Below are 18,686 nucleotides of genomic sequence, written 5' to 3'. Positions count from 1 at the left end.
TAGTGCTTTTTTTCTGTCGTTGTTCTGTATAATCGGTAGAAGTGTGTTGATCAATCCAAATACAGTGGAACCTTTGTTAGCAGCCACCCTGGTTAGCGTGTTCTTCGATTAACATAAAAAATATACGCCACAATTTTGCCTCGGTTTGCATGCATTCTTCGGTTAGCGAATATGCTGTGCATCTTGTCGTGTTGTTAATATTCTATGTGAGTCCAACTGTGTTAATAATGTATTTTTTATCAGAAAGAGTTCTTGTTAGCATCCTATTAGCTTGCCACTACATGGAAACAGGAACTGGAAGTCGGCTACGTTGCCCGTCAATGATCATCAGCGGCTGACTCTCAAAAATGTCAACACAAAACCAATTTTTATAGTTTTACTGTATAAATGAACATTTCAGCTTTTAAAAACTATATATTATAATATTTATATTTTTTATGATTATATTTTATGAAAATTATTTTATTATTACATAAAAAAATTACTTTTGGCTTTGTTGAAGACGTGACTGTTCACAAAGACACGACGTGACAGCGAGATCAACACGGACACCACCTTCCTGTTTGGTTGTGAGTCATTTCTTGAATTCAATCGTGTTTATCACTGTCTTTATCAAATGGCTCCATGTTGGGTTATTGAGGTGAGAAACACCATTGAATTCAAGAAACAACTCATGGCAAAACAGGAAGGTGGTGTCCGTGTGGTGTCTCGCTGCCACATTGTGTCTTTGGGAACAGTCACATCAACAATCACGTCTTCAATGAAGGTAAAAGTAATTTATATATATCATTCATATATCATTAATATATATATTGTATTTATATGCATTTAGAATTGTTTTCTGCATGTAAAACATGTAAAAAAAACTATACATATAAATACCCACCTTTACACTGGTATTACCCACTATAGTATAGACAATAACAGAAACTAGACCATTTAAGACATAAATAAGACTAAGTAAGATCGTGTGTGTTGCTATAATTGTGTTCCCTAGTGGAACTCAGTGGCGGGCAGACAGGAAGTGATGTCAGGGGCTCAGAGTTGAGTTTTAGTTACTGCAGAAACAGTAGCCCGTGTGTCATGATCTGTGTTGTCGCTCTGCTGTCTGTCTGTCTAAGTGCATGCTGCCTTGCTGAGGCGGTGCTGGCGACAAACACACCTGCAAGCAATCACCTGATGTGCTCTTAAGCCATGGGAAGCCAACACTCCGGCGCCAGACTGTTCTCAGCCCTTTTCCGGCAACCTGCGCCAAACCTGCTTCCAGGATTGTGCTTTTGTCCTGCTGTTTCCTACCGTGGTGTAGTGAGTAGTTTTGCACCGCTAGTTTTCCTGCCTGGTTCTCGGCAGCCTTTTCTGTTCCTTTAGCTTAGCTTGGCTCCTCCTGTCGCACGTTTGCTACAGTGATTTTTTTGTTGTACCTTTTTGCTTGTTATCCTCTGTTCTGGACTCTCCTATATTTTTGTTTTTTTTGCACTTGGACTATTGTCACCCGTAGAAGGACACCTTTTGTTATTAAAGACTCTTTTTGTTTTTTCAGCCGTTTGTGTGTGATTTCCACTCTGCATTTCGGGCTACAAAGTGCCAACCACGGCAGTGCGTGACACCATGTTTTTATCAGGGATTTTTATTCTGCATTATTGTGCCTGCTGTGAGATATTTCAAACCTGCAGTAAAAGCCTGTTCTTCCGTCGATCAAGTCTGGCGTTTGTGTGTCTCCCCGAACATTACAGTAACATTAGTGACACCTAGTGGCCATTATAGAATACTACATGTCATTCACAGCGTCTTTGAATGCGTCTTCTGAATGCCTTAAAGATGTATTTTAGTTCATGTAGCCACTTTATGCTTGAAAATGCTTAATTTAGGCAAAATATTATGTCAAATTTGCTTCAATATGCATATTTATGACTAATACTGGCGGTATTCAACCACAAAACAGCATGATTTATTAATACATTTTCGAAGCCACGAAATTCGACCCACAACGTGATGAGGGACGACTGTACATCCAATAAAATGTGGTTTGAATGAGTTAACGAGAGCCATATGGGGTGTGGGGTTGTATGTGTGCATGTGTGTACTTTTAATCTATGAAGGTGTGATGTGAAGTGAGGTTGCATTTTTTTTTACCTTAACACAAACCATTAACACAGTCAAAAATATGAAAACTTTAAATGTCTTAAGGAGCCGAATTAAACACTAATTTGGGTACATTTGTTTTTGTGTGGTGTAATGCATGCAAACAAGCGGTAAACGCTGGCTTCCCCTTCAAAGATTAGAATAATGCAATAAATAAAATACACGTTCTCCATTGTAAAAATGTCAAAACCAGTTTGTTCTGAGGCAGTCCTTCATGCACGCACTTCAGAAGACTTCCTGTCATGTTTGGACTAGCTTCCTATCTGTGCATGCTGTGTTGCAGCAGCATCTCACCACAAGAATAAAGTTGTGGTCCACGACAGAGTCAGTGGAAAGATTTAACATGAGATAGCTCAGAGTTTGTTTTAATTCATGTCTCATCTTCATCTCTTCTAATCTGATTGTGGTGCATCCCATCTAGCAAAGGCACTACGGTATGTACTAACTAGGCCGTATGCACAACAGAAAGGAATGACAATGTTGCGTAGTTTTGTAACGAATGATACATCTTCAACCCGACACCACAGTTTGCATTTCATTTCAGATGAGTAGTGTGTGGTAAATTATATCAATGAAAGAAAAATGTAAAGAAATTTAAAGAATCAGTCAGTGAGAGACAGTACTAAAGCTGTCTGGATGTAAGTAAAAAGGTCGGTGCCACGCCCGTTACGTATAGCTGTGAAAACACCGCCGCCTATGTGTACTGGAACAATCATGTCTTGGGAATAATGTTGTCCTGACCCCTTTACCATGTAGCCAAATGTTTCCCCCAGCTACACACTTGCACACTAAGCACCTGTTAAATGCTTGCAGAGCAACCCTCATCCTCTCAACGACAGGAAGCACTCTTGGCCGCTCTCCTCCGCTTCTTCAAAGTGTGTTTCTGAGTGTGTGTGTGTGTGTGTGTGTTTGTGTACAGGCACACACCAACACTCCTAGAAATGAGTTCGTTCAAACGAGACAGGCAGATGATGATATCTTTACAGCACAAGTGGTGAAAAGTGATGGCTAAATATCTGCTTTTATAGAAAATACCTATGGCGGAACCTAAATTCTGATACTATTGGGTGCGTGAAGTCACGTTTCATATCAAAAGAGGTGAGTGGAGCGTTGTGATCATCAATATAGAGACAGTTGGAGAGGTTAAAAAATAAAATATAGTATATATGATTAGAATTAAAAGTGATATTTGTATATTTGTATTGATATTTTTGACAAATTCTACATATATGCATGTGTGTGTGTATATATATACTGTATATATATACAGCCTATTTTAAGAAGTTTACAGAGAGAAACAAAGGTTTATGGTCTTTATAAGAAAAGTCAACGTTTATCATATAATTAAAATCCTATTTAATGTATGTGTCCTAGAATTCTAAATTCTTATTTTGTATTTTCTACATATACACTTATTTACAGTGGTTACACAGTTTTCAGCATCTTTTTGGCTACTGAATGAATCTGTCAGTTGTACAAAAATAGACACAAAAAACACAAATCCTTCTTGGGTCAGTAAAAACGGAAAAATAGCAAAGAATAACAATTAGCGAGGTTTATTTTGGAAAAGCTTCACCTGCAGATCATCAGAAGAAGAGCCCCTCAGTGGAAAATGCTGACTTTGTTTGCAAAAGCAACATTTTCCTCTGAGAGTATAAGGGAGATAGTCAAGAAAAAAAATTCCTTCGGGTCCTGGTCTGCATGATTTTTTCCCATGACTCTGAGACTTTGGGGGAGATATATTCTGCCATCAGCCCACTGACCTGGTTCTGGTCCAATGGGAACCATGTGATGTTGAAAAAACATTTTTGTTTCATCGGTGGTAGTTTATCTAGTCAATTTCTAAAATCTGCAATTAAATTGTCAATCATTTGAAGACATTTATTGTATTAGAATACTATGGTGAATCCATCTTGTACCTGACTTTACTGCGTCCTTTTGAAAGCTTAACGCAATGGATGAGGCAGTGCTCGAAAATCTCATAGAACATTTGGTGTTCCTCATGTCCTCTATCCAAATCTCACTCTTTAAGGTCTGAAATTCAATGCGTATAATTTTGTATATTCATTATTGCTAACCAAACCCTCCATCATTAACAACTACTTTTATATGTATTCAAATAAAAATCATTATCTTGCAGAAAAGATGGGATGCAACTGCAGTTCAGATTACTCAGACACTGAATGGATGGAGAATTTGGATGAAATTTGTGAGCACTGTAACTGTCCCATACCTCCACAATCGTGCAACCCAGTAAGTGCAAGTTTACACTACACAGCATACAGTATGCACGCATATTAACTTCCTGTGCTGTAGGTGTGATATAAGTGTGTCTTACAGGGGACTACAAGTATCGCACAAAGTAACATTCCCACAGTGACAAACAATTTGTTTCATGTTTTTTTGTCTTGTCGCCTATAACCAGTATATAGATCAACTTATTCCTGCTTCACCACCTTCGTCTCCTCTACCAGGTACCACGCCGACACACTGCTTTACTTATGCATTTGTCTTTATCCTTTTATGTATTTCACTGGGAATTGTTCTCAAAAAGGAGACTTTCATTTTCAAGCTCTTGCCTCTCCTTGGCATTATAGCTAGCCTTGACTCCAACAGAGTAGACCTGTGACTTTATTGGGAGGCAGTTACACATCCGCGATTCAACGTTCACATTATTGGCCAATTTTTTTTTTTCCTCCAATAATAGGCAAATTTTGTTCCACTAAAAACAAATTGCATTTGCCACCCGTATCACAATTTACAGTATATCTACGTGCCGGTACAGGTAGAATGTTCAGCATACCACTGTTAGAAAGCCACCTATTTTTAAATGTTTAAATATGTCTTCAGGCTTCACTGATAATGTTTTTTCGTCAAGTGTTGCATTTTCGCACTTTGCTTGAAAGTCCTTGAACGCACCATAGTTGTGTGTTGAGATAAAAAGGTTTGTTGCACTAGCTAGCACTGGCCTGACAACCGGGTTGACTCCAATTTGTTGTATTGATCAACTTACATTGTCATTCATTAGTGGTGCGTACCCATACATTTTATACTTGAAATATGTATAAGCATAACCTAAAACTGGATTGTACGGTAATTGAAGAGAGCTGAATCTAATCTAATAATTACAGCAGTCACTTTTATTGCAAATGTTGGAGGAGAAAGTGAACATCAAACGTCACTTTTCGCCATTCGCTGGTGAAACACAAAAACACAAAATGAAAGTCGATATAATTCATTGTGTACAGTAATCTTGATAAAGACGAATGTTATAAATTAAAAATTGTCCGTAGACATTCAGCAGCAAAAATAAAGATCCATTATCAAAAACCTCTGACGGCAGTCCATTTGTAGAGAACCTGGCGGTAGCCTGCTACAGCTGTGAACCCACACATGATGGTGACCTGGGGTTTGAAAAGGGAGAAAAGCTCAAGATACTCAACAGGTGAGCTTTGACACTACGTACAGTTTCTCCTCAAATTTCCACACTTCATCACAGCAACCAAACATAGACCCCACTGTGTTTTTAGGGTAGCCCTATTAAGACCTCTACCTTTCATTTTAATTGCTGCTCCAAAAAAACAAAAGTGACCAAACCTCCAGAGTTCTTGCAGTAGTGGTTTAACGGCCTGAGTTACAGGTTACGGTTGCACACACTAGTATTTACATACTGGCCCTTCTCTTCTATATATTGGAGGTAAGAAGTGTTTGATCCCCTGCTGAGATGATATGACTAAGACATGAATACTCCACAGTAATGGTCCTGGTACCATCACGCTAACACTGTACTTGGTAGCATGCACAGTACATTACCAGGTGTAACTATTTAATTGTATAAAATAAGGTAGAAAAGATCATGTACTGTAGAATTTTTCCACTTCTGTGCAACTAAACTAAAATATAGAAAAACAGTTCAGTAATCTGAATACAAACATACATGTGGCTACAGTGCACAGCTTACTCATGATACTATTCTATGTTTTTGACATCCAGGGATGATCCAGAGTGGTATATGGCAGAATCTCTTACCACAGGGCAGCGGGGCTTCATCCCACACAACTATATTGCAATGAACACAGTGGAGACTGAACCGTAAGTCACACATGGCGATACAGCGATACCTCAGTACCAGATCACCAGCCTGAAAGAGCACAGTTCAGTTGGTTTTGAGGTGGAAAGCTTGTTGTGTGTTGCAGGTGGTTCTTTAAGAACATTTCTAGAAATGACGCCATGAGACTCCTGCTCGCTCCTGGGAACACAAAAGGCTCTTTCCTCATTCGTGACAGTGAGACAACCCCAGGTGACAGATGCATGCCATCGCTCCACAACAGCAATATGCATTGTACTCTGCAAAAACCATAGACCACTTAGTTTACTTTTTAAACGACTGAATGCTGTTTCGCAACAGGCATCCCGACACAGTAAAACAGTAAGGGATGATCCAGTTAGTAAAATTACACAAAAAATCCAAGCCCAGTTTCCATGACACTGTGTTGAGTAGTGGTGTATCGGCTAAAGAAGAAGCTGTTACAGTTTGGTAGGTTCTGTATAACCGTGCGTGCGTTCCTTCCATGAAAGAGAGAGAGAAAAGTAGACTGTAACTAACAAACAGATGGACAATGTTTTGTGGATTTTGCCCGAGAGCCCTCCCCGTTTCCTTACAATTGTCTCAACAGTGTTCATTTACAGCTTTGATGTTGTCAATCTTTGCATTTTGGGATACAGTATGTAAAATGTTGACATTACAATTACCGTGGTTTTTCAGGATAACCATTATGAATGGACATGAATAATTCATACAGTAGGCATCCTCACTTTTGTAGTGCAGCAGCACCACAAAAAGCATATTATTTTTTATTGCTCTAGCTCAGGCTCAATTCCTCGTCAGTGAACTCCTTTTGCAGCAGCAGGAGTAGCCCAAATACGTATAGAGCAAAACTTATCGAAATTGGAAATGCCATTTTACTTCCTGAACACTGCTGATGTGCCATTGTAGCGCATGCAAAATGAACTGGAATGGCAAAGGTTGAACCGTTGAGAAAACTGAAAAAAGAATGGTGGTGTGTTTGCGTTTGCATTTCCAACCACACTGTGGCAGGTGGCAGTTTCTGCAATGAGCAGCATGTGTTTTGACGAGAACTAGGACACAAATGGCAATGAAATGGCAATTGCCTTTTTTGTGAAAGATGGGGACCTGAACCGTCCAAACAGAACTCTTTTGCCTCTTTTTTGTTTCAGGGTCATACTCCTTATCAGTCAGGGACTTTGACCAAAGCACTGGTGAAGGAGTGAAGCACTACAGAATCCGAAACCTGGACAGCGGTGGCTTCTACATCACCACCAAGATATCTTTTAATTCACTGAAGGAGCTCGTCCAGCATCATTCACGTATGTGTATTCAGGACACATTGACACATGCCGTATATGTTAAGGTTCTTGTTGCGATTATTCATCTAATTCACTTTTCTTCACCCAGGTGATGCGGACGGTTTATGTACCAAGTTGGAGAAGCCATGCCAGTCGAGAGCACCTCAGAAACCTTGGTGGCAAGATGAGTGGGAGATCCCGCGAGAGTCCTTGAAATTGGTGAACAAGCTTGGTGCAGGCCAATTTGGAGACGTCTGGATGGGTGAGAGAAACATATAGTACACATATAGTTGGGTGTCCAAACTTTGTCCTCTCAGGGCCGTGTACAGAAAAATGAAGGCTGCAGTGGCCACTTTGCTACATTTTGTACAAAACCAATCTAATGTAGGTCAGTTTATGATAAAATATCTGAACAAAACTTAGCTTTCAGTTATAGGTGACAAGTCAAATTAGTGTAAGATTTAATAATATATCTGGGGATGTCTGATAATATCGGCCCACCAATATTACCGTCCCGATATTGGCATAAAAATGTAATATCAGTCAATATCGGCATTGGTTTTGGCACATTAAGCGCCACAAGCAACATTGCTGTCGCCATAACAGTCGAAACACAACATATACTTGAGCCGATGTTTTGCTTAAACGTGTTCGGGGTGGTTGAACATGGTAGGTTGTCAAAACACCGCTAATGGTGAGTAGGGTAGCTCATAGATATATATATGTGTAGACGCCTCATACATCAACGTTGCCGCCATATTCGATGTGGCAAGAGTTGGAGCGGAGAAGATGCCTCATTCATGTGCTGCGAACCAAATCCCAGTGAATAACATTTCACAGGTAAGACTTTACCTTTGATCATTTTGACCACTAGACTAGCAATGTTAAAAAAACCCATATTTTAGCGACGCAAAAATCTGACACGACGGCTTTAAATTTTAAGCCCAGCTTTAAGCCTTTCAAACTCATGGATCGGAGCTTCAGGACAAGATAAAAGGTTAGTAGGATATAAATTCACTTTAATATCTATCTACAGATGAAATTTAAATTAAATCTGATGGAGCGGAATATATAAATTTTTTTACCCGGAATTACTACGTCACACCCGTGCGGTGTGATGTTGTTGGACTTCTGTACAAACCTCCATTGCTGAGGCAGCCGATCGGAGTTGCGTCCGCAAAATGGTCGGTGCCAGTCGTGGCAGCAAGCCCCGAACCCGATGGTAGACACCAGAGGTAAGGGCTGCCGTCAAGCTGAAGAAGGAGTCCTATCGAGCATGGATGGCTTGTGGGACTCCTGAAGCAGCTGATAGGTACCGGCAGACCAAGCACGCGGCTTCGGCGGTGGTCGAGGCAAAAACGCGGGTGTGGGAGGAGTTCGGTGAGGCCATGGAGCATGTCTTTCGGTCGGCCTCGAAGAGGTTCTGCCAAAACCGTCCGGCGCCTCAGAAAGGGGAAGCAGTGCTTGTTTACAGTTGGGACTTTTAGAAGCCAAGCTCTTTACTTAATTGTCCCCAGCATCTAAGTGGAACTGAGTTCTTCATCACAGAAATCTGACCAGAACTGGACTTAGGAGACCAAGTCAACAAGTCGCTGTTATTGGACTAAAATGCTGATGGGGATGTCATACAACTTCATGTCAAAAGATCAGAACTATTCCTTTAATTCCACGACAGGAGATATGTGATGTTGCAAAAAAACAATATCGGACATCCCTAAATATATCTCATTAATAATCGATTTATTTTATTTTCACAATATGTCATGGGCCAATAAAAAACAAGCTGCGGGCTGAAGATAGACCCCAGGCTGGGCTGTGCCAGCGTGGTACACCCTGGTTAGGGTTAGGGTTAGGGCTGGTCAGTCACGTAACACATTTAGACAAAGAGCCATTCACAATCACACCTGTGGACAATTTCGAGTATCCAATTAGCCCAACATGCATGCTTTTTGGATTGTGGGGGGAAGCAATGCGAGAGAACTGCAACATTTACAAGTTATTTTTGCCAGCAGCAGGATTCATAGTACAAGCCCTTACTGGTCTGTACGTATTGCTCAATATAGTCTTAAGTGTGGGCAAGTTTGAGCTGCTTGACCCAGAGGATCAGGCAAGGAACTCACCTGTCATGCAGCATAACTAAAACTACGTGAATCTACCTTTCCGTGGAACTTCTGCATTTGAGGAATTTTTAGTTAACAATAGATGCATTGCTCAAGTTCACCCAGAGGCCAAATAGTTGTTTAAATGGGTGTAAGTTATATAATCTGTGTCACGACCCCTGTACCATTAATTGGACGCGTAGTTCCTTTCTTTTTAAAACGCCCGCATACCAGCTGTGATGAACTATTGCCACAATGTGTGTGGAAAACATGACCAACACTTGAACTTGTCCACATTTCACAGCCACTTCTTACTACAGCGGCATCCCAAAGATTCAACACAAGCCTTTCAACCTCTAATTTGACTGTTTTCCAATAACAGTTTTAATATAGAAACATATTACATATAGAAACATATAGAAACAATATGTTCCAAGATCAAACTGTTTTACTGTGTTTTCCTGAGAGTCAGCACTCACACCTCTTCTTGTCTTGCATTTTAGCTTCCTGATTTAGCTTCCTGTGTAGTAACATTTGAAAGAGTCATCGCAACCTGAAGGTTGTCTTCCAACCTAAAGGCTGCGGGTTCGATCCTCCGTGATCGTGTCTAAATGTCCTTGGGCAAGTTACTGAACCCCCATTTGCTCCCCCAGTTGCTCCTGATCATCAGTCGGTAAATGTGCTAGCAGTGTCAAAGCGCTTTGAGTGCCTTGGAGATGGAAGTGATACAAGTGAAAGACCATTTAACATTAGTACTCTTATTTTTAAAGGAAAACTGCACTTTTTTGGTATTTTGTCCATCATCCACAATCCTTTATGAGAGATCAACACAAATCTTTCTCTTTTCTTTATTAATTAATGCACATAGTGAGACACACCTATTCCGCCTACAAAGCTCGCTATTAAAACACCTTCAAAAACCTCCAACAAAGTTTTATGGTTTTATATACATGCTGTGACCATGTAGTGACAGGCACATTCATGATAACATGGAATACTTAGAGTATTTTGCCATACTTTGGTCATTTTAAGCATTTTCGTAACTTTTTGTGGATTTTGTTATTTCTATTACGGACTTTATGGCTGTCAAAGACATTTGCTGATGTAGTCCTGTTGTTTGTTTCTGTTGTTCTGTTATTGCTGTTGCCTTTGTTGTTGTTGCAATTGTTGTTGTTGTTGTTGTTGTCTCTCTCTGACGTGTCCTCCCCTGTTGTCCCCGCAATCCCTCCCGTCTTCTTTTCTCTTCTCCTCTATCCTCTCCTTCTTCTCTATCCTCCAATAAACATCAAATAAAGTCAAATAAAATCTATGTAACAGGGGAAGACTATCTTACATTGTTCTATGGCAGAGCAGATCTGCATCGGCATCTAGATCAACAATACTATTTGCCCAAGTGGCTGGACAGGGCAAAAAAAAAAACACTTGTTAATTGCCTAAGAAGCGCCTAACGCACGCCAGCTGCAAAGAAAGACGCTAGGCTATCGTTTTGGGGCCAAATTACTGTATGTGAATAAAACGTCCATCCATCCATCCAATCCATTTTCTATGCCTCTTATCCAAATTACAGTCGCGGGGCTATGCTGGAGCCTATCCTAGTTGACTTTGGGCGAGAGGCGGGGTACACCCTGGACTTGTCGCCAGCCAATGGCAGGGCACATATAGACAAACAACCATTCACACTCACATTCATACCTATGGACAATTTAGAGTCGCCAATTAACCTAACATGCATGTTTTTGGAATGTGGGAGGAAACCGGAGTACCCGGAGAAAACCCACACACACACGGGGAGAACATACAAACTCCACACAGAGATCTTCCCAATCTCCAGAATCCTGAATAAAACGCTATTAAGTTAATTAAGTTAATTATCTACAAATCATCACAATTGTTCTTACTGTCATATATTTTGGTGAGTGCACTATTTTTCATGAACTTAATATTGTACAGTTATGTTTTTACATGTTTTTATGGTGTGGTGGTGACTGAACACTTTGATTTTTAAAGTTGAGTGTACCTCAACTTAAAATTTGGACTCCCTTGTCAGGTTTTTAGACAGCAGATTCGGAGAAAGTATCATAAACAGTATTCTGAATGTAGTAAAACTTCCTGTTGTTTCTCCATTTTCAAGTAGTATCCTTTTTCAGGTGTCTACAATAATGACAGGAAAGTTGCCGTTAAGGTTCTGAAGATTGGCACAATGTCAGCAGAAGCTTTTCTGGCAGAGGCCAACATGATGAAAAACCTACTACATCCTCGCCTTGTGCGCCTCTTGGCTGTGGTTAGCCAGGAGCCCATCTATATTGTCACGGAATACATGGAAAACGGTACGTATGAGAATTTCCCCACGACGATTGCATGGGAACTCCATATCTGCCAGTACGAGGCATCAAGAGACAAAATGAATCAGAATTTGGCCGATGGGTATTTCCAGAAAATGACTTGCAAAACTTAAAAAAGATGAAAGGCTGAAAGGTCTATTTAGTTTCTTTCCCACAGACGGTGGAGTACGCACAAAGACGGCATTATGTCACCCATGTTCAGGATCAAACATGCCAGTTTGGTTTCAGTCTCTGGTTTGGAGGGCACATGCTTGAACAACACCCGGACCGCCCCTGGTGTTTTACTTTTTTCATGAGTCATTTAGTTTTCATGTATTCTCCACTCCAGTGAGTCAGTGAATTTTGAAGACCTTTTCTACAGCAAACCACAGCTTCCCACCATCTTACTGTATACAGCACATGGTGACATTAACTTTCAGTATCTGCAAAGGCAGGAGCACAATCATCCATATGAGACAAACTAAACAAGAAGGCACTCGGTAAAGCACGCCTCCACCAAGGCCAAACAATCTTATTCATATCTTTCTGGCTTTCTTTTCTGACAAATCATGCCTTGCTTGGAATGTGTGCTTTCATGATAATGGGCGGGTGAAGTTTGCATGCTCCTGCAGATACTGTAACATCTCTGGTGTTTACTAATCGAAGGGAAGTCTCTCAGGGTCTGACTGGGGTGGGGGTTTAGAGATGGAGAAGGTGATTCAGCGAGTTATTGTTCTCATGATGATGATGACTGGCTCCATTCCAGAAACAGTAGCGCTCGCATGCATCCGCAGGGACAAACATGCGTTTAAAAGCACATGCACGGACACATGTACTCCAATACGGCCACAGCCCAGTTGCTGGAGTAAACAACAACAGTTTGTACTGTATCTTGCCACTGGATCTTCCTTTTCTTCTCTTTTTAACAATAACAATGGGGATGTGAACACTGAGTAAACACGCAAGTGATAAAAGCCTGCAAATAAATTGCATTAAATTGGCTGTTTAAATTAATCCCCAAAGGTTTATTATTTCTTGTCAAATATTTTTAAAAATGCCAAATTTAATTGTGGTGTTGTCCTAAAAACAGTTTTACATTTCGACTGAATAGGGGTCCTTTGTAAAAGTCCAGTACGAGTGGCCTGTAAAAACCAGCAGCAGTGGCTCTACATGAGCCTCTTTCTTTGTCTGCCATCCACGTGAAGACAGGAAACAATTGCTGTCTCTGTTGTCAAGAGAAAGGATGGCTTGGAGTTCCCGTCTTTTCAATTTGTGCCTTTCTTTCCCATCGACGACAACAAAGATGGAAAATAACAAGCGTGTCGTCACAGCCTCCTTGTGTGACCTTGACAAAGGGCATTCATTTGGCTCTGCGACTTCAAAAGCAATCCAAGCAAAGGGCAGCAGAGCCTCTTTTTTTCCTGCCAGAGACATTCCTCTTTTTAACTGCTTCCTTTTGGGTTGATGTGGCTAACTGGCATGCAGAGGTATTGTTCTGTTCTAATCATACCACCCCAAAAAATCTCAGGAAGTGCAGTCGACTGTCAGACTTAGCATCAACTTGACTGATGCTACATGTACTTCCTGCCACTGTTATGTTCCCTAATATGAACAGCTATTCTGGTCCATCTGCTGATGCCTCTTTAGGCATGGCATAAGGAAACTGTCAGCATTCTTCTAAAGAAATTGTTATTATTATGTTGACATTAACAGGCTTTCCATGCACATCGTGGCAATAGTAATAGTAAAGACCTCAGTCAAGGCTTAGACTTACTGTATGTCAATCGCAAAACATGGAAGGAAATACTTTGTTTACGCCACACATTCCAACCTAATACAGTGGAACCTTGTTTAGCATCACTAATCCGTTCTAGAAGGTCCGACTCTAACCAAAATGTACACTAATCAAATCAAAAGTTCCCATAAGTAATAATGCAAAACCAATTCTTCTGTTTCAGAACACATTTTTATTAAGGATGCGATCGGCCACACATTAGTATTAGTAGTAGTAGTAGTAGTAGTACTGGCTAAAAGCATGTGATCAGCATATGCCGATAAATGCCTTTCAAAACTTGCCACGAAAAACAAACGCCGTGCGGCGGCAACATAACAATTCATGTCATGACAACACAAACAGGACATGAATGTACATGTGTGCTGTTTCACGTAAGGTTGCCAACACCTGTATTGAGCTGACAAGTAGCACACTTGGTCCCGTATTGCCGCGACAATCAACACTAGTCTGTAAAACCTCGATGGGTTCAGTGTGACAGCTTGACACAGGCTACGCCAGTCTTTGCCAGCGTGTTTGGTCAAACCAATTGGAGTTCGGCTTTTCTTGCATGTTTGTCACTGGCAGCAGCTAGCTAACTAGATTGCTAGAATTATCCGCCAAGTTTCTTGTCTTCGGACTCCAAATGTGACTTTTTACCACAGTGACATTTGGTTTTTGTAACAAACAGTGCATTTAGTTTGGAGTTTGTTTTTGTCCCACGGGGAAGTGGATATCACGTTCAACTTTTTCAAGTGTCATTGAACAATATCGCACTGTTGTTGTCACACTGAACACTGAACTTCTTCAGTTTTAAGTTATGCAGGACTGATTTCTATTTAATTAATACATTTATTAGTATTATTTTATTCTGCTCATTTGGTTATCTTGAACTAAAAATAAATGATTGAACAATTTATTTCTCATGTGTTTGTATTACTCAAAAACATGCATCAAAATAATTTCAGGTTTGTGTCTATAGTACAAAAGTCGTTTCACAAAAACAAAGGCAAAAAAACAAAAAAATGTATCTGCCCAAAAGTTTATTTTATGATAATTACCTATTTGCCAAGGGGCCTGGAAATTATCTAACGGCGGTCCTGGCCAATAGTTCTCATGATGAATAAATCCAGGTGACCGGTATCGGCCGATCTCATTCATGAATCATCAGTATCAGAAAAACCCTGATCAGAGCATCCCTATTTTTTATAATTTGACAGTTTTACATGAAGAAAACATTTCAACCTTGATTGAAGATGTGATTGTTGACAAAGACGGCGAGAGCAACATGGACACCACGTTCGTGTTTCGCTGTGAATTATTTCTGGAATTCGATAGTGTTTCCCACCTTCTTTCTCAAAGTGCAACTTTCTTTGGCTCCATTGTGGGTTATTTTGCATCCATGAGCAAAAGAAAAGCAGGGACTTGTGGTGACGGCGCTGACTTCGGTTCCTGTTTCCATGTATTAGCAAACTGCTCACGAGTGAGAGAATCTCTGCTTCAGAATAAAATGTCCAGTTAGAGAAACGACTCTAAACGACTGTCTATATTGTTGACAGGTAGCCTGCTGGATTACCTAAAAACAACACAGGGGAGTAATTTGTCTATGAAAACGTTGATAGACATGGCATCTCAGGTAAGGCAGCTCACTTCTCTCTCTCCCTTTGAGTTCATCCACACCATTTGCACTATTTTACTTATTCTTTCACTTTCTGTCAGCACGAACAGAACAGAAGTCAGCCACTAAGGCAACAAGGCATAGACAACTGATGGGAAGCTTGATTCATTTTACTTGCTCAAGCTCTTATGAGTCACCCACAGAAGTGAATCAGGTAGTCGAGTTGTGCCTGTGACGCTTGGGACGTTGTCAAGTACCTGTGAGTCAGCGCGAGTTGAGTTTTTGTCAAGCACTCGTAAGTCAGTGAAACTTGCGGGCTTTTGTTGAGTCAGACGATCGGGCAGGAAGCAAAAAGGAGATTCGGACCATCTGTTGCTTTTTCCAAGGTTCTAATATATTCATACACATGTAATACAAATGCAGTTACAGTAACAGTTTGACAGTTAGTGGCGTGTTAACTGAGTTCCTTTTTTAATTTAGCTAGTGGTAGCAGGGTTGAGTAAACGAACGTAACAAGTTAATGGAGACGAGTACCCGTGAGTCCTGGTTCAGTAAAAATCTCACGAGTTTTGAATGGCTTGTTCATGACTTGCACATCTCTGGCGTAGACTCAACACTTGACTTGCATTACTAGCAAACAGCAACAACCAATGGAGACTCTTAAAACTAGGTAGTCGTAAATAAATACAAAATGATTCAGGTGGTTTATCCCTGTTATTTCAAATGTGTCATACTTTGTATTATTTTCTTTATTCTGCAACAATGTCCTATAAGGGATTAGAAAAATAATTCAACAGGGGAGACAAAGCAAACTAAAATGACTGATGTCTCAAGTGAATGAAGGGGTTGACACAGAGGCCCTCAGTTTCTTGTATAGGATGCCAGCGGCTGAAGGCTTCAAGAATAAACAGACTGGTGCACATGTCAAGTTTCTGACAAGTCCTCCTGGGCCAATGGCACCTATGACATACATTCTGTACAGGTCTGAAATGTGCACCTCAGACCAAGCAAACAAAATTCTTCAAATTCTATCATTGTTTATTTTCCAGGAACCTCATACCTCAATTTGATAAAAAAATGGGTCATATTTTGTAAAGAGTCGTCACAAGAACTAGGCTGTATCGCTGGTATGCTTTGGTAACTGGGTAAAGGCTAAAAGGATATGATAGGCAGGGCTGGGCTAGGAAAGGGCAAAGGTGACATTCACCAGCCGCATTTGTGTACCTGGGTGGAGAACGTAGGTAGAGATGAGAGGTGCTGTCAAGTCTGGGTGAAAAATTGACCTAAGGAAGTGTTACCTCCCTGACTTGGGAGATTTCTGTTCAGTCGTCCAAAACATACACTGCACAGATATTTCTCCACACATACACACACAAACACACGCCATCCCATGCAGAATAAACGCATGCACGCACACATGCACGTAAATTTGCTGCAACAAGCTAAACCTGCAAAAATGTGGTGTGTAATGAGCTCCAATATAATGACTGTAAACAAGCACATTATGACTTTCTGTAAATAATCATTATGTGGATATAAATTACTTACAATAATCTACAACAATTAATGTTGGCTTGTATTATAGTCCAGACCCTGCAGATCCTGGCCTCAGTGCACATTGTGTTAGCATTGAGACAAAACAGTAGAGCCTACTATTTGACAAGCTTGCAGGTCTCCCTGTTGCTCTTATGAAATGACTTATAGCAGCTACTTAAAATGTTTAAAGTGTTAAATTCGTGAATTTTGAATAAATTGAATAAATTAGTGGGATTAAAAAGTGCAGCAGCTATGACTCCAACAAAGATCGCTGTCTCGCAAGTCAGTTCACTCAACATTTTACAGCAACAAGATGCTTTGAAAAGACGTGATGCGTAACTGCAAATTTTGTAAACATAGTACTCTATACTGTATGCCTGTAAGTGTTTCTTAAAGTGTGACAATTAAAATGTGCTGAATAAATGTGAGAGGCATAATATCAGGTTTAGAGTATCAAAATGGGCATTTTTAGGACTTTTTGCGTCTGTTTTTCGAGTGGGGTTTTGTCAAAGGCTGGGTGTCTTGAACGTGATGCTTGTGAAAAGCTGCTGTGCACTCGCACGAGCGCTTGTCTGATGGTGTTTCGCCCCCTGCAGGTGGCAGACGGCATGGCTTTCATTGAGCAGAAAAATTACATTCATCGAGACCTGCGAGCTGCCAACATCTTGGTGTCCCACGAACTCATCTGCAAGGTTGCAGACTTTGGGCTTGCTAGGATCATTGAAGACAGCGAATATACAGCCAGAGAGGGTAACAACAACACCTTTACTCACAAAGATGCTATTTACGACTGCAGCAGCTCAATTCTTCGTCTGTGAATAGGTGCAAAGTTTCCCATCAAGTGGACCGCCCCAGAAGCTATTAATTATGGGAAATTTTCCATAAAGTCTGATGTGTGGTCATTTGGGATCTTCCTGACAGAAATAGTGACATATGGACGTATACCATACCCTGGTATGAAGCATTCATTACATCTGCTATATAATAATCATGAAAATGATACAGTATAACCCCACTTGATGTTAAAACCTTAATAAGTAAGACGGGTTCTATCCTCGTTCAGGTATGTCCAACCCCGAGGTGATCCAGAACCTGGAGCAGGGCTACAGAATGCCAAAGCCGGAAAAATGTTCAGATGGACTTTATAATATTATGTGCCTCTGCTGGAGGGAAAACCCCGAAACTCGGCCCACCTTTGAGTACCTGAGGAGCGTTCTGGAGGACTTCTTTATTGCCACAGAGCGTCAGTACCAAGAGTAGCTTTGACTGCTCAGAAAGACTCACAGTACAACTGAAGACACAATCTGTGGGTGTGGTTCTGGGGTACACTTGTAATGATTCAGCTATGTTTCTTCCGCGTGTTTTAATGTTTTACGATTATGATTAAAATGTGTTGCGTTGATTTACCTTGTTTGTACAGTTTTAAAAAACACACATTTTAAAGACAACCACCATTATGTATCAAAATAAAGTGTCTAGTCATATACTGAAAAGAAATCATTATTATTTAATTGTGTAAATAGGGTTGCCAACTCCCTGAAAACTAAATAAGGGAAACCTTGATGTCTGCACCCCTACTGTGGTGATAATTTCATTTATTTTTTGCCTGAAACAATTTTGATACTGTACTATTTGACTTTAATCTGAATTTAATTACACGCACGTTTTGAAGTAATACAAATACATGGGAAGCAAATTGTTCAATAAAATGATTTATTTTTAGTGCAAAATAATAGAATTAACGGGGCGATCGCAGACAGAATGCAGGGGTTTGAACCCCTGCATTCTGTCACCACGGGTAGAAAGGTATACCATTATACCACCAGTAGCGG

The 18,686-nt window shown here is 40.4% G+C and overlaps 1 protein-coding gene across 3 annotated transcripts; it reads left to right on the top strand.

Moving 5' to 3' along the window:
• Window positions 1–3,069: 3,069 nt before the first annotated feature.
• Window positions 3,070–18,300, top strand: lck (LCK proto-oncogene, Src family tyrosine kinase). Of its 3 annotated transcripts, none has more exons than XM_054797267.1 (13): window positions 3,070–3,240; window positions 4,288–4,395; window positions 4,568–4,616; window positions 5,497–5,587; window positions 6,136–6,234; window positions 6,339–6,442; window positions 7,381–7,530; window positions 7,619–7,771; window positions 11,756–11,935; window positions 15,260–15,336; window positions 17,451–17,604; window positions 17,677–17,808; window positions 17,918–18,300. In XM_054797267.1, exons 2-13 carry the CDS (start codon window positions 4,288–4,290, stop codon window positions 18,112–18,114), a joined length of 1,494 nt encoding a protein of 497 aa, XP_054653242.1. In that variant the 5' UTR covers window positions 3,070–3,240; the 3' UTR covers window positions 18,115–18,300. The 3 variants fall into 3 exon arrangements, with proteins under 3 accessions (XP_054653242.1, XP_054653241.1, XP_054653243.1); XM_054797266.1 differs by having other exon boundaries at window positions 4,283–4,395; XM_054797268.1 differs by lacking the exon at window positions 3,070–3,240 and having other exon boundaries at window positions 4,322–4,395; window positions 5,486–5,587.
• The last annotated feature ends 386 nt before the right edge of the window (window positions 18,301–18,686 follow it).

Source organism: Dunckerocampus dactyliophorus, chromosome 13 (genome assembly GCF_027744805.1).
Source record: "Dunckerocampus dactyliophorus isolate RoL2022-P2 chromosome 13, RoL_Ddac_1.1, whole genome shotgun sequence".
Lineage (NCBI taxonomy): Eukaryota > Metazoa > Chordata > Actinopteri > Syngnathiformes > Syngnathidae > Dunckerocampus > Dunckerocampus dactyliophorus.
This window is presented reverse-complemented; position numbering and strand designations above follow the sequence as displayed.